This window comes from Salmo trutta, chromosome 26 (genome assembly GCF_901001165.1).
Source record: "Salmo trutta chromosome 26, fSalTru1.1, whole genome shotgun sequence".
Taxonomy (NCBI): domain Eukaryota; kingdom Metazoa; phylum Chordata; class Actinopteri; order Salmoniformes; family Salmonidae; genus Salmo; species Salmo trutta.
Genome location: NC_042982.1, coordinates 14,959,838 through 14,975,489, shown reverse-complemented (window position 1 = coordinate 14,975,489; position 15,652 = coordinate 14,959,838). Strand labels below are relative to the sequence as shown.

At 44.9% G+C, this 15,652-nt stretch overlaps 1 protein-coding gene across 2 annotated transcripts in view; it reads right to left on the bottom strand.

Moving 5' to 3' along the window:
- LOC115163228 (multiple epidermal growth factor-like domains protein 6) overlaps positions 1-15,652 on the bottom strand; it is an 84,264-nt gene that overhangs the window by 40,798 nt on the left and 27,814 nt on the right. For both annotated transcript variants that reach the window (XM_029714930.1, XM_029714931.1), the window contains 4 exons: positions 5,812-5,934; positions 2,934-3,056; positions 2,309-2,434; positions 1,997-2,119 (listed from right to left, as the gene is read on the bottom strand). In XM_029714930.1, the coding sequence (XP_029570790.1) occupies positions 1,997-2,119; positions 2,309-2,434; positions 2,934-3,056; positions 5,812-5,934 (495 nt within the window). The remainder of the gene's footprint in view (positions 1-1,996; positions 2,120-2,308; positions 2,435-2,933; positions 3,057-5,811; positions 5,935-15,652) is intronic.

Below are 15,652 nucleotides of genomic sequence, written 5' to 3'. Positions count from 1 at the left end.
AAGGCTTACACACAGAACAATCTCCCACAAATGACAAACACAAACACACCCCAATATATGGGACTCTCAATCAAAGGCAAAGAGAAAACACCTGCCTTCAATTGAGAGTCCCAACCCCAATTAATCAACCATAGAAACACAAACATAGACCATAAACCAAAAACCCGGAAATACTAAATCAAACACCCTTTTAACAAACACACCACCCTGAACTACATAAAACAAATACCCTCTGCCACGTCCTGACCAAACTACAATAACAATTAACCCTTATACTGGCCAGGACGTGACATGCTTACCTTAAAATGTAATGATTATTAACACACAAGTGATAAGAGGATGGAATGTGATGGAACCTTTTATATTGGTGCTTTTCCAATAACCAATTTCTGTGTTCATGCAAGTGACTGATTGAATCCTCACTATCAGTATCTGCAATTTGGCAGTACGCCCAGACCCTTGTTTTGAGAATGAAAGATATCTCAGTTTCAAGGTCTCAGCTTAGAGAAAAGAAGCCTCGTGAGGTATTGGTCTGTCACATGCATGACTCAATATTGGTCGGTCACATGAATGAGGCAAACGTTGATGATTAATTGATTATGAATGATGAATAAGGGGTGGCAGGTAGCCTAGTGGTTAGAGTGCTGGGCCAGTAACTGAAAGGTTGCTGGATCGAATCCCCGAGCTGACAAGGTAAAAATCTGTCGTTCTGCCCCTGAACAAGGCAGTTAACCCACTGTTCCCCGGTAGGCCATCATTGTAAATAATAATATGTTCTATTCTTCACCTCCGGATGAAAAGCGTGCCCAAAGTAAACTGGATGCTACTCAGGCCCAGAAGATAGGATATGCATGTAATTAGTAGATTTGGATAGAAAACACTCCAAAGTTTCTAAAACTATTAAAATAATGTCTGTGAGTATAACAGAACTGAAATGGCCATCCAGGAAGTGCCATTATTTTGAAATGGCTGTTTTTCCAATGAAATAGCCTAAGGGATACCCATATTCCGTTCCCTATGGCTTCCACTAGATGTGAACAGTCTTTAGACATTGTTTCAGGCTTTTATTCTTAAAAATGAGGGAGAATGACCACATTGAGTCAGTGGATAGTGGGATGTCCCCAGAGCTGGTTACTGCGCACGACCGAGAGCGCACCTTTCTTGTTTTTCTTTAATATTGACGACACTATTGTCCGGTTGAAATATTTTAGATTATTTAGGCTAAAATCAACCTGAGGATTGATTATTAACATCGTTTGACATGTTTCTACGAACTTTACGGATACTATTTGGAATTTTCGTCTGCCTCTTGTGACCGCATTTGAGCCATTGGATTACTGAACAAAACGTGCCAACAAAATTGAGGTTTTTGGATATAAAGAGGGACTTTATCGAACAAAACAAACATTTATTGTGTAACTGGGAGTCTTGTGAGTGCAACCATACGAATATCATCAAAGGTAAGTGATTCATTTTATTGCTATTTCTGACTTTCGTGACTAGTCTACTTGGCTGGTAACTGTATGTAATGTTTTGTGTGCTGAGCGCTGTCCTCAGATAATCGCATGGTTTGCTTTGCCGTCAAGCCTTTTTGAAATCTGACATGGCAGCTGGATTAACAACAAGTTAAGCTTTATTTTGATGTATTACACTTGTGATTTCATGAAAGTTAAATATTTATTTGAATTTGGCACTCTGCAATTTCACCGGATGTTGGCCAGGTGGGACGCTACCGTCCCAGGTACCCACATGAAGTTAACTGACTTGCCAAGTTAAAAAAAAAAAAGAAAAAAAAGCAAAATCATGGAAAAATATATAAGAGAACTAACGGGACTGCCCCAGTGGAGCTCCTGACTGACATGTGCATTGAGTTGGTTTGAACCTCTCCAGCATGCTGATAATAAACAAAGATTGATTTCTAGTGTACCTGTGTAGAATTTCCATGACAGTAGTACTTTCAAGTATTTTTACTTTACTTTACACCACTGGCTCTTACCCTCACAGCCCTGGCGGTCACCGGCCAGTGAGTACCCAGGTCTACAGCTGCACTCTGCTTGACCATCCACAGAATGACACAGCTGGACACAGCCTCCACTCCTGTCCACACAGGGGTCCCTAACTGATAGACAGACAGACAGACAGATATGGGGCAGACAGTTTTACTTAGTCATATCCTGGTCACGCTATGACTGAAAACTGCCTCCTGTTCTTTATATGTAACTCTTTGCTCTCCATTCTAACATAAAGTGACTACTATTGTAAGCTGTAGGGAAGTCAGAGCACCATATCCAATGTAGTCAGGACTCACACTCGCAGTGCTTCCCATCCCTCTTCAGTTGGTAGTTCCTACGACACTCGCACTTGTAGTGGTCGTTGTCCATGTCCACACACTTGTGTTCACAGCCACCATTCTTCACAGAGCAGGAGTTCACAGCTTCATAGTTGGGACAGACAGAGAGACAGACACAAGAATTGAACAACACAGGATTGACTGACAGACTAGAGAAAAATGTATTTTCATGATGTAGCAAACTACCTCAAATTAAGATCCTACATCTGTACTTTCACTAATGTAGTCTTTGATCACCATTTGGTGAGTAAACGTGTAACCCTTCCTAGAAACTGGTCACTAAAATATGAATTCAAAGAAGGAAGAGCCATATTGTGAGCTACAACACAGTTGGACCAGCACTGTTTTTTCACACCGCCATAATGGAAACGTGTGATTACAGGAAGCTCTGAAGACTGGAAATGGGATAATTATGGTTGCAGGTAATGAGTAACCTTGAGTGAGACCTGAATATTGGAGTATTAGCTCTCAATGCCTAAATCAATGCCTAAACCAATGCCTAAACCAATGCCTAAACCAATGCCTAATCTTGAGTTGTGTGAACGACCGGGATCAAATCTGGTCTCACATGGTCATTACTCACCAATGCAGGTCCGTCCGTCAGTGTGCATGCGAAAGCCCTGGCTGCACTCACAGTGGTAGGAGCCTGCCGTGTTCACACAGGTCTGCTGGCAGCCGCCATTCAGCTCCTCACACTCATTCACATCTACAGAGCAGACCGATGGACAGACAATCAAACCTGGGTTCAAAAAGTATTTTAAATTGAGCATTCACTTGAGCCGACATTGAGTGCCATATGGCGAAGTTTGCACTTTTGCTAGTATTCCATTGGTTCCCTTGAGCCAGTCAAGCAGAAAAAGGTATTCAAAATGATTTCACATACTATTTTAACCCAGGTCTGCAGACAATATTCTCAGACACTTGCTGCAGAACCAATCCATTTTGATAGGAGAAGGTTGTGCCAATGAATTCCCTGTATGGGCATTAATGAACAATGAGGTGTTTTGATGGCGTTTGAAGGAATGCTTTATAATGATGGAATACTACACAAACCTTTAGACAACATTTGTGACTTGAGCACTCTAACAGACATGAACCCACACAGACCACATTCATTAGGAGACTCATATGTGTGTTACAGTGTCTGCGTCATGAATGGCACAATATTCCTTTTATAGTGCACTACTTTTGATGTGAGCCATATGGGCCCTGGTCAAAAGTAGTGCACTAAATAGCGAATAGGATGCCATTTGGGATACAAAGTTTTCATGGGTGTTCCAGAGGAGAGCGTTAAGGCCCAAGTTATAGGGATGCTTGTCATGACTCATGACCATGTCAAACGTAGGAATGCAGTAAAAAGATTTCGGCACTGAAGTTCTGTTTTGTTTGACATCAAGCTCTGTGAAGCATAGTTGGTCCCTGACACAATAATAAGGTTGGCTTGGTGATAGAAGTGATGACTTCACGAGAGACTGTTTTAAGAACACAATGTTTTATGACCCGTTTATAGACGAACACACCATTTTGATACAATTAAATCAACCATTAAAAAGGAATCACCAATTGGACACACATTCTCTTCATCAGTGGAAGTTCTCGTACAGCGCTTTGCTGTTAACTGTAATGACTAGGACCAGGAGTATGTTCTGACCATGTGACCTGATTAGAAAAAACTCATGGGCCCTACTTATAGCCCTATAATTGGAGTCCAGAGTTCTTCCTGGTCAGGTCATGTGGTCAGGAATTCCTCTGGCTCTAGTAATGACAATTCACCACTGACACGCTTTCAACACAGGTTGTCCACTATGCAGCAGACCTGAGTGTTTAGGACCATTCCAGAACCATTCACATGTGGTACATTAGCCAAATGTTCCATGTTGTTCCATGTTCCAGGGAGCATAGGCATGATGAGGAGACAACATTGCTGAGTGCTTCTCCAAGGAAAGTCAATGTTTGCTACACATCTGGAGAACACATCAGAGTCGAGCTGTTTCAACTACTTCCTGGTTCCTGCTAATCCCTAGTCCATATGGGCTTTGCACTGCAGGCTACTACTGGTGATGACACTGATACAGAGTCAAACATATATTCACCCCCCTAATGCTTAATCTTATGATTGGGGCTAAGGTAATCGGATCCCAGATCTGGGATTAAGGGCAATTCCTATTCAACAAAGCAGTCTCAGCTTGTGGGAATGCCCCTCTCCTCATAATGAACTAAATGCTACTTTAATTAGGTAACTTTCACTAGAAGAGGCTAAGGGGGGTCAAAGAGGAGGGCTGTCTGCCGTATAAGGAGCCTTTTCATAACCGGCACATAGATTAATGTGATCAGGTTGAAGGACTGAAAATCCACAATGCCAATCCATTTAGACCAATCCGCTGCCTCACTGAGTGAGGATAAAGGAACTCCCAGCATCCCCTGTGGTGGATGACATATTCAGGAAGAAAATCCTAAACTGTCGTTCTAAACCCTGTTCTTTTTTCAAAAGACAGGCTTCTTTCTTTAGTGGGCGTTTCTCAATACCTGAATGGTAATAGACGCAGCAAAGGTTTGGAGGGTAATATACTTAAGGTTCGCCGTGTGAGAGGATTTCAGCAGGACACAAAGGAAATCTTTCATTCAGACGTGAGGCTGAGACTTTGGGAGTTGGGTTGGGGGTTGAATATTGTCTGAATGTTATTGTGTGACAGTCTTGAACTGACACCCACATCTGTCTGACACCCACATCTGTCTCAATGGTCTCCTGACAGCTGTTTGGGGAGGTGTCTGCCCATCCCCTGCCTCTCAACTCCCACGCTCCCCCCTCCATAGATTAACACCATCCTATGTGGAGGGTCGCAGACCGAAACATTTAGCACTGACATGCTCTGTTCCAGAATCAAAAAGGTATGTTATTTGCCCTTCAAATTTGTTACAGAGCACACTAGCCCTGGAACATGGCTCTTACAGACTCCTACACCATTGCTCAAACCCTCACAACGTCCCATGTCAGGGGTCAAAGGCTAGGGGCACCTGTTGACACCTGCACCCCCTCAGAGCAACTGGGCATTAGCACTGTCAGCTAACTCAGCCAACTCAGCATGTTTCTGTCAGAACAAACAGGAAGGGTTTTGATTTTACGAGTTGACCAGATCTCCATGCCTGTACTGATTGTGTTCCTTATATGTGTGTGGTCTGCTAAGCTTTTTGTGTCTCTGTTTCTTCCTGTGTCTCTGTCTGAAGAGCCGGCAAGAGGACATTAGTGGATAACCTATTGGATCCTCAAGGAGCATAAGGTTTAGGTCCTTCTCTATTCCCCCCCGGTCCGTCCCCCATCACACACACACACACACACACACACACACACACACACACACACACACACACACACACACACACACACACACACACACACACACACACACACACACACACACACACACACACACCCAGGAGACCCAGCTTGCCCTCTTTCTCACCCTGACAGGCCTTTCCGTCCAGGCCCAGTCGACTGCCCTCGGGGCACTTGCAGTAGAAGCTTCCAATGGTGTTGCAGCAATGTCCCTCACAGCCGCCGTTAGCAGTCGAGCACTCGTTGACATCTGGGGAAAGAAGGAAAGCCAAAACCTCCGTTTTCATAGCCTACAAACTGCACTGTAAGCAAAACTGAACCCAAATCCATTGTAAACCGTGGAGCTTCTCCTTCTTGGGTTGAATCATTCCCCTCTGTCTTGTAAGACGTTTCTTCCTCAGGCATGAAGGAAATCTCAATATAAACAGGTGTAGACCTTACAGTGAAATACTTACTTACAAACCCTTAACCAACAATGCAGTTTTAAGAAAAATACAAAAAATAAAAATAAAAGTAACAAATAATTAAAGAGCAGCAGTAAAATAACAATAGCGAGGCTATATACAGGGGGTATCGGTACAGAGTCAATGTGCAGGGGCAATGGTTAGTCGAGGTAATTAAGGTAATATGTACATGTAGGTAGAGTTATTAAAGTGACTATGCATAGATAATAAACAGAGAGTAGCAGCAGTGTAAAAGAGGGGGGGGACAATGCAAATAGTCTGGGTAGGAATTTGATTACATGTTCAGGAGTCTTATGGCTTGGGGGTAGAAGCTGTTTAGAAGTCTATTGGACCTAGGTACTGCTTGCCGTGCGGTAGCAGAGAGAACAGTCTATGACTGGGGTGGCTGGAGTCTTTGATAATTTTTATGGCCTTCCTCTGACACCGCCTGGTGTAAATGTCCTGGATGGCAGGAAGCTTGGCCCCAGTGATGTACTGGGCTGTACACACTACCCTTTGTAGTGCCTTGCGATCGGAGTCTGAGCTGTTGCCATAACAGGCAGTGATGTAACCAGTCAGGATGCTCTCGATGGTGCAGCTGTAGAACCTTTTGAGGATCTGAAGTCCTCCAAACTTTCAGTGAGTCCACTTCCCCTCACTTTGTAGACGTCCCAGCTGTCCAACAAAGGGCCATCTTTCAAACAGATCCAGCTTGAAGACAGACCCAGTAGTGCTTTGATGACTCTGTTTCTAGAGAGAAAACTAAACTATGTTCTAACCTCAGTCCTGTTGTTCATCTGCCGGGGCCAATGTAGCTGGAAGCTAGGCATAAGGGACAGGGGAAGCTAGCTAGCTACATAATATAGCTTCCTAACCATACACTTTGGTTAGGAAGAGCCCGGTAAAAGCACACTCTTTTCATCCCTCCACAGACAGATGCTTGTACTTAAATTGTGGTCATTACTTTGCATGTGAATGTCAACAGGTATTTCCAATTAAATGGCTAAATGGCGATGCTGACAGAGTCAGTCAGGGATGAACTGTTTTCATGCTCTTCACATTTTCTTTCTTTCAGTTTTTTTTCTCTGAAATGGTTTCCAGCTGGTTGTTCACCCCTTGTTCTCTTGCATTAATACGGCGGGCTCCTTGGTGCTGGTATAATGACTCCTATCAGCTCCTTTTTATAGTGATCTTGTGCATCACCAGTGAGGAATGTCTTTAAAAGAGATATCATTCAATACAACGCACAGCTAATACGATCACGCTGTCTCAATCAACCATACACGACATGTATGAGAGTTATTTCCTCATTCAGATATTTAGCTCACCCCATTTCAAACCCACATGTGCATAGAGTAATGTTAAATGTTTGCACAATGTCAAAGTTTGTTTCCTCCCTTGCATATGGAGTAGCATTCAAGCTTTCTAGCTGAATCACTCCAGCCGTTGTTAGACGGATCTGAGTTCCACCGTGGCTCACTATGGGGACAGATAAGAGGTCCTTGTCTTGCGTTAATTTGTCTTCTGTGTGCTGATCAAACGCAGTGTGGTTTGAAGTCCCTGTAGATGAGGTGTATTGGGACAACAGCTTGTTGTCAGTCAGTACAGGAAAGTGTGGACAGAGGTGTGAGAAGTCGCTAATGCCTGTCAAGGCAATCGCAGCCACACACACATACACAAGAACACACACACGCTGGCCAATCCTCCATCCTGACAGCATCCTAGGAGAAGTGTTCCTCTGGTGGGTCATATCTATGGTGGGGGAAGACTTTTGACATTCTGTCCCTGTCTATTTGCTAATGATTTACTGTGATCTCGTGGCTATAAATAAACTAATGGTGCCATTGACCCTTAAATTACCAAACAGAGTTCCCCTCTCCGGCCTCTAGGTCACCAGGCTGCTCGTTATAACGCACACCTGTCACCATCGCTATGTGCACCTGCACGTTATCAGACTCACCTGGACTCCATCACTTCCCTGATTACCTTCCCTATATATGCGTTGTTGGTGTTTCTTATTTCGTATTATGTTGTGTTTATTTATTAAAACACTCGATCCCTGAACTTGCTTCCCGACTCTCAGCGCACATCGTTACAGAATAACGCCTCATCTAAGGGAAGCATCAGGGAGTGTTTTTTGTTGTTGTTTTGTTTTGGTGGGAATGACGTCGGGTCCGGGAGCCGCTACAGGCTCTCATGCCTAAGCCAGATCGGCAGGATCCCCTGCCTCAGCCTGCTCGTCAGGATCTCATGCCTCAGCCGGATCGCCAGGCTCCCCTGCCTCAGCTGGCTCGTCAGGCTCTCATGCCTCAGCCGGGGTGACCGGTCTGCTCCTGATCCCCGGGATCGTCCCTTTGGTTGGCATCCTGCGGCTGGAGCCGAACGCGACGGGGGGGGGGGTTCCATCACGTATGCTTTCTCTCTGCCGCTCTAGGTCGCCATGCTCCCGCGTCTCAGCCGGACTGACAGGTTTCCTGCGCCTCAGTAAAGGTGACCGGTCCGCTCCTGATCCCTGGGATCATCATTTTGGAGGGCGTCCTGCGGCTGGAGCCGTGGGTTGGGGAGGGGGTACTGTCACATGTGCTCCCTCTCCGACCTCTAGGTCACCAGACTGCTCGTTATGGCGCACACCTGTCACCATCGTTACGCGCACCTGCGCGTCATCAGACTCACCTGGACTCCATCACCTCCCTGATTACCATCCCTATATATGTCACTCCCTTTGGTTCCTTCCGAAGGTGTTATTGTTTCTGTTCCTGTGTCATGTCTGTGTGTTGTTCGTGTTTCTTATTATGTTGTGTTTATTTATTAAAACACTCACTCCCTGAACTTGCTTCCCGACTCTCAGCACACATCGTTACATAGATTGAGACCACATGACAAATCAGGGTCCCCCAATAGCAACACTGTATGTTGGAACACAGAAAATTACTGAGCGCAGTCTTAACTCCCTAACCACATCGCTGCCCGTGGCTCTTCTCTTTCCTATCCGAGGGAAGCAGGAAGCACACCACATTATTACCGTAACTGTATAGCAATTATGGTCATTAATGTTTGTTTAGGCCTTGCAGCTGAGACGTTGACAATAAGGAACTTCTAAATCTTATGCAAATGGTAATCTATAGAACATACAGCAAAAGAGAAGAGTAATACAACAGAGAGCACTGGAAAACATACAGATGCTCTAAAAAACATTCATGTGCCTTCAGCAATAAAAGATAAGCAGGCTGAGAGCTCGCCAGTCTGCTCCTGTTGAAGTGCTCAGTGAGATTTCACACACACATGTGCATGCTCACACACACACACACACACACACACACACACACACACACACACACACAGTCAATGTTCCAGAGCCTCTCTGGCCTAGCCGGAGGGAAAACATCCATCCAACAAGACAAACTGTACAGGAATTCCAAACAGACATTAGACTGGCACAGTTCCTCCAACTCTGATAGAACAACACACATGTACACACACACACACACACACACACACACACACACACACACACACACACACACACACACACACACACACACACACACACACACACACACACACACACACACACAGAGCCCCTGTGCTGCTGTACAGAGACACTATCTATCAGACAGCAAAGGGCGTTTTATGTCTCTATGAAATGTGGTTGGTCATGTCAGAGTGTGGTAGCTGACCATGTCATTATCATTAAACAAATCTTATAGGCTGACATACAGAAGACACAAAGCAGCACAGCCGTTAACTGCAATCAGTAGCAGGTGAGAACAGCAGACAGACTGTCGCTAGACAGAGACAGACTGTAGCTAGACATAGACAGACAGACAGACAGACTGTAGCTAGACAGAGACAGACAGACTGTAGCAAGACATAGACAGACTGTAGCTAGACATAGACTGACTGTAGCTAGACATAGACAGACAGACTGTAGCTAGATAGAGACAGACAGACTGCAGCGACACAGAGACAGACAGACTGTAGCTAGACATAGACAGACAGACTGTAGCTAGACATAGACAGACAGACTGTAGCTAGACATAGACAGACAAACTGCAGCTAGACAGAGACAGACATAGACAGACATAGACAGACAGACTGTAGCTAGACAGAGACAGACAGACTGTAGCAAGACATAGACAGACAGACTGTAGCTAAACAGACACAGACATACTGTAGCTAGACAAAGACAAACAGACTGTAGCTAGACATAGACAGTCTGTAGCAAGACATAGACAGACAGACTGTAGCAAGACATAGACAGACAGACTGGAGCTAGACATAGACAGACTGTAGCAAGACATAGACAGACAGACTGGAGCTAGACATAGACAGACAGACAGACTGGAGCTAGACAGAGACAGACAGACTGGAGCTAGACATAGACAGATAGACTGTAGCTAGACATAGACAGACAGACTGTAGCTAGACAGAGACAGACAGTCTGGAGCTAGACATAGACAGACAGACTGTAGCAAGACATAGACAGGCAGACTGGAGCTAGACATAGACAGAGACAGACAGACAGACAGAGACAGACATAGACAGACAGAGACAGACAGACATAGACAGAGACAGACAGAGACAGACAAGACTGTAGCTAGACATAGACAGACATAGACAGACAGAGACAGACAGAGAGAGACACAGAGAGACAGACTGTAGCTAGACAGAGACAGACAGACTGTAGCTAGACAAAGACAGGCAGACTGTAGCTAGACATTGACAGACATAGACAGACAGAGACAGAGACAGACAGACTGTAGCTAGACAGAGACAGACAGACATAGACAGACAGACTGTAGCTAGACATAGACAGAGACAGACAGACTGTAGCTAGACATTGACAGACTGTAGCTAGACAGAGACAGCCAGAGACAGACAGAGACAGCCATAGACAGACTGTAGCTAGACATAGACTGTAGCTAGACATAGAGACAGAGACAGACAGAGACAGACAGACTGTAGCTATTCATAGACAGACAGAGACAGACAGACTGTAGCTATACATAGACAGACAGAGACAGACATAAACAGGTGGCAGGGGCGGCAGGGAGCCTAGTGGTTAGATCATTGGACTAGTTACCGAAAGGTTGCAAGACCGAATCCCCGAGCTGAGAAGGTGAACATCTGTCGTTCTGCCTCTGAACAAGGCAGTTAACCCAGTGTTCGAGGCCGTCATTGAAAATAAGAATTTGTTATTAACTGACTAGTTAAATAAAGGTAAAAATTTAAAAACATTTAAAAATAAAAGACAGAGACAGACTGTAGCTAGACATAGACAGACTGTAGCTAGACTTAGACAGACATAAACAGACAGAGACAGACAGGCTGTAGCTAGAGAAACATTGCTTACAAACACGGAATGGATGAAATGTGCAGGAAGTGTGTTTGACTGGGTAGTACTGACTATGACTGGAATGATGTATCCCTGTTGGTGGGCTGATCTCTACTCTCAAGTCATTTTATCAATGCTTTCACATGCATTTTTCTACATGCAAATAAACATTTTTTTTGCATAACACAAAAATAATACGCAACAGCTCTTGGACGGGTTGTAAATGTGTAAGTCCGCACAGCCTCAGAAACCAAGGATGGGTCGCCATATTGTCATCCCAGGCCACACCCACTCTTGGTTTCTAAGGACAAGCAGGTTCACCTGGGAGAGAACAAAGGGAAAAGGTACCCTTGTTTCCCCTCCTGCTTCAACCATGCCCTACACCACCTCACCAGACCCTGATTGACCCCTAGCCTCTACCCCCTTGGCACTAGATCTGAGAGGATTGGATAGGTGTATCCAAGAGGTAAGAGGAAAGGTGGAGCTATTCCTTCAAACTATCCAATCTTTTCAGATTTAGTAGTAGTAGGACCTCCCACCCCAATGCTGCCCTATACACCACTTCAACACACACTGCTCAGCACATACCGCTCAACATACACTACCTCAACACATACCGCTCAACACACACTACCTCAACACATACCGCTCAACACACACTACCTCAACACATACCGCTCAACACACACTACCTCAACACATACCGCTCAACACACACTACCTCAACACATACCGCTCAACACACACTACCTCAACACATACCGCTCAACATACACTACCTCAACACATACCGCTCAACACACACTACCTCAACACATACCGCTCAACATACACTACCTCAACACATACCGCTCAACACACACTACCTCAACACATACCGCTCAACACACACTACCTCAACACATACCGCTCAACACACACTACCTCAACACATACCGCTCAACACACACTACCTCAACACATACCGCTCAACATACACTACCTCAACACATACCGCTCAACACAGACTACCTCAACACATACCGCTCAACATACACTACCTCAACACATACCACCGAACACACACTACCTCAACACATACCACCGAACACACACTACCTCAACACATACCGCTCAACACAGACTACCTCAACACATACCACCGAACACACACTACCTCAACACATACCACCGAACATACACTACCTCAACACATAGCACCGAACAGACACTACCTCAACACATACCGCTCAACACAGACTACCTCAACACATACCACCGAACATACACTACCTCAACACATACCACCGAACATACACTACCTCAACACATACCACCGAACACACACTACCTCAACACATACCGCTCAACACAGACTACCTCAACACATACCACCGAACACACACTACCTCAACACATACCACCGAACACACACTACCTCAACCCATCCCACCGAACATGCACTACCTCAACACATAGCACCGAACACACACTACCTCAACACATACCGCTCAACACAGACTACCTCAACACATACCACCGAACATACACTACCTCAACACATACCACCGAACATACACTACCTCAACACATACCACCGAACACACACTACCTCAACACATACCGCTCAACACAGACTACCTCAACACATACCACCGAACACACACTACCTCAACCCATCCCACCGAACACACACTACCTCAACACATACCGCTCAACACACACTACCTCAACACATACCGCTCAACACACACTACCTCAACACATACCGCTCAACACACACTACCTCAACACACACTACCTCAACACATACCGCTCAACACACACTACCTCAACACATACCGCTCAACACGCACTACCTCAACACACACTACCTCAACACACACTACCTCAACACACACTACCTCAACACACACTGCTCAACTCAACATTATGTGAGGAGCCCTGCCACACAGTGTCCCGCCCAGTGCCCCGCCCAGCTTCCCTGCTCTTTTCATTAACTCATTGGGAAGTCACATCAGCCCCTGACCCTGTGACCCCATCCTCCAGAGATGCCCACTTTGTTCCCATTGGGACTGCAGACACTAATGAGCTCTCAATAACAGGTCCCCATCGTTAATCATTATTCTCCAAGAGTCAGGAGCAGGAATAATCTAGTTGGCAGATGTCTCACACGCTCAATTAGCATGTGCTGCTGCTGGGAGAGAGGAGAGGATTATAACAGAGGACAGTGGTGGTTGGCAAGAAGTCAGGAAGTTATCCCTTGTCTCAAGCAGGAAGTGGTGACTAGTAATAGTAGAGACGGAAGAGGAAGCGAGAAACCCAATTCACAATTTTTTTCTGGTTCAATAGAAGTCAATGAACTAAGTAGACCAGACCTAGCTCCTATTGTTACATTGGTGTCTATGGGAGACACACCCAGTAAAGTAGCCCGGAACTGACATTTTTTTCCAATGGTAAAGGGCCTGAGTGAACTATCTTCATTTACTGAGTGAACCATTTTCATTTATCCACCATCTTTGGTAATAGCCAACAGGCATGTGTTGATGGACTATCTGCATTGACCCGTTTTGCACTAACTATTTTGACTCATCACATACGCATGCTGCTTTTACCGGTTATTATCTATTCTATTGCCTAGTCACTTTATCCCTACCTATGTCACGTCGTGTGTGTAAGTGGCAGGGAAGTCTGGCGCAGGAGAAACAAACTTGGTGTAACTGGAGTAGTTTAATAAAGTTAAAAACAAACTCCAAAACCAAAGTACATAATAAAATAACCCATGTGTACAATAACCCAACATGTAATGAATGGGATTGGAACCAGGTGTGTAGGAAGACAAGACAAAACCAATGGAAAATGAAAAATGGATCAATGATGGCTAGAAGACCGGTGACGTCGACCACCGAGCACCACCCGAACAAGGAGGGGCATCGACTTCGGCAGAAGCCGTAACAACCTATATGTCCATACACTATATTTACAAAAGTATGTGGACAACCCTTCAAATTAGTGGATTCGGCTATTTTAGCAACACCCGTTGCTGACAGGTGTATACAATCGAGCACACAGCCATGCAATCTCCATAAACAAGCATTGGCAGTAGAATGGCCTTACTGAAGAGCTCAGTGACTTTCAACATGGTACCGTCATAGGATTCCACTTTTCCAACAAGTCTGTCAAATTTCTGCCCTGCTAGAGCTGCCCCGGTCAACTGTAAGTGCTGTTATTGTGAAGTGGAAACGTCTAGGAACAACAACGGCTCAGCCGCAAAGCTCACAAGTACATAGCACGTAAAAATTGTCAGTCCTCGGTTACAACACTCATACAGAAATGGTTTGTCGAGATCGGTCTGGAAGAACTTGACTGGCCTGCACACAACCCCATCGAACACCTTTGGGATGAATTGGAACGTGAGCTAGGGTTAATCGTCCAACATCAGTGCCCGACCTCACCAATGCTCTTGTGCCTGAATGGAAGCAAGTCCCTGTAGCAATGTTCCAACATCTAGACGAAAGAGTTCCCAGAAGAGTGGAGGCTGCTATAGCAGCAAAGGTGGGACCAACTCCATATTAATGCCCATGATTTTGGAACGAGATGTTCGTCGAGCAGGTGTCCACATACTTTTGGTCATGTAATGTATCTACCTCAATTACCTCGTACCCCTGCACATCGGTACTGGTAACCCGTGTATATAGTCAAGTTATCATTACTCATTGTGTATTTATTCCACGTGTTATTTCTCTATTATTTCTCACTGCATTGTTAGGAAGGGCCCGTAAGTAAGCATTTCACTGTTAGTCTACACCTGTTAACGAAGCATGCGACAAATACAATCTGATTTCATTTTATTTCATTTGGAGAGTTAGCATTTCCCATGCAGAAGATGATGAGGACCCAATAACGACCCAAATAATGACGCTAGCAAGCCGTTGCATATCAACAGTTGCAGCTGACAGATTCTTGATCTATAGATCAATTTGAAGAATTCAAAGAAGTGTGCAGGCAAAAATGTCTGTCTATGTAGCTATTGTAAGTGTGGTGACGAGTGGCTTTTATTTAAGCCTACCTCAGATAGTACAGTAATTATCAGTCTGATTCCTCTGGACCAGAAAGTGAGTTTTTGAAAGAGTTCAGTAAAACAAGCAGATGTTAGTTTAAGTCCAATATCAACACATTGGTTAATGTAATCAAGGCTATGTCCCGCGAGG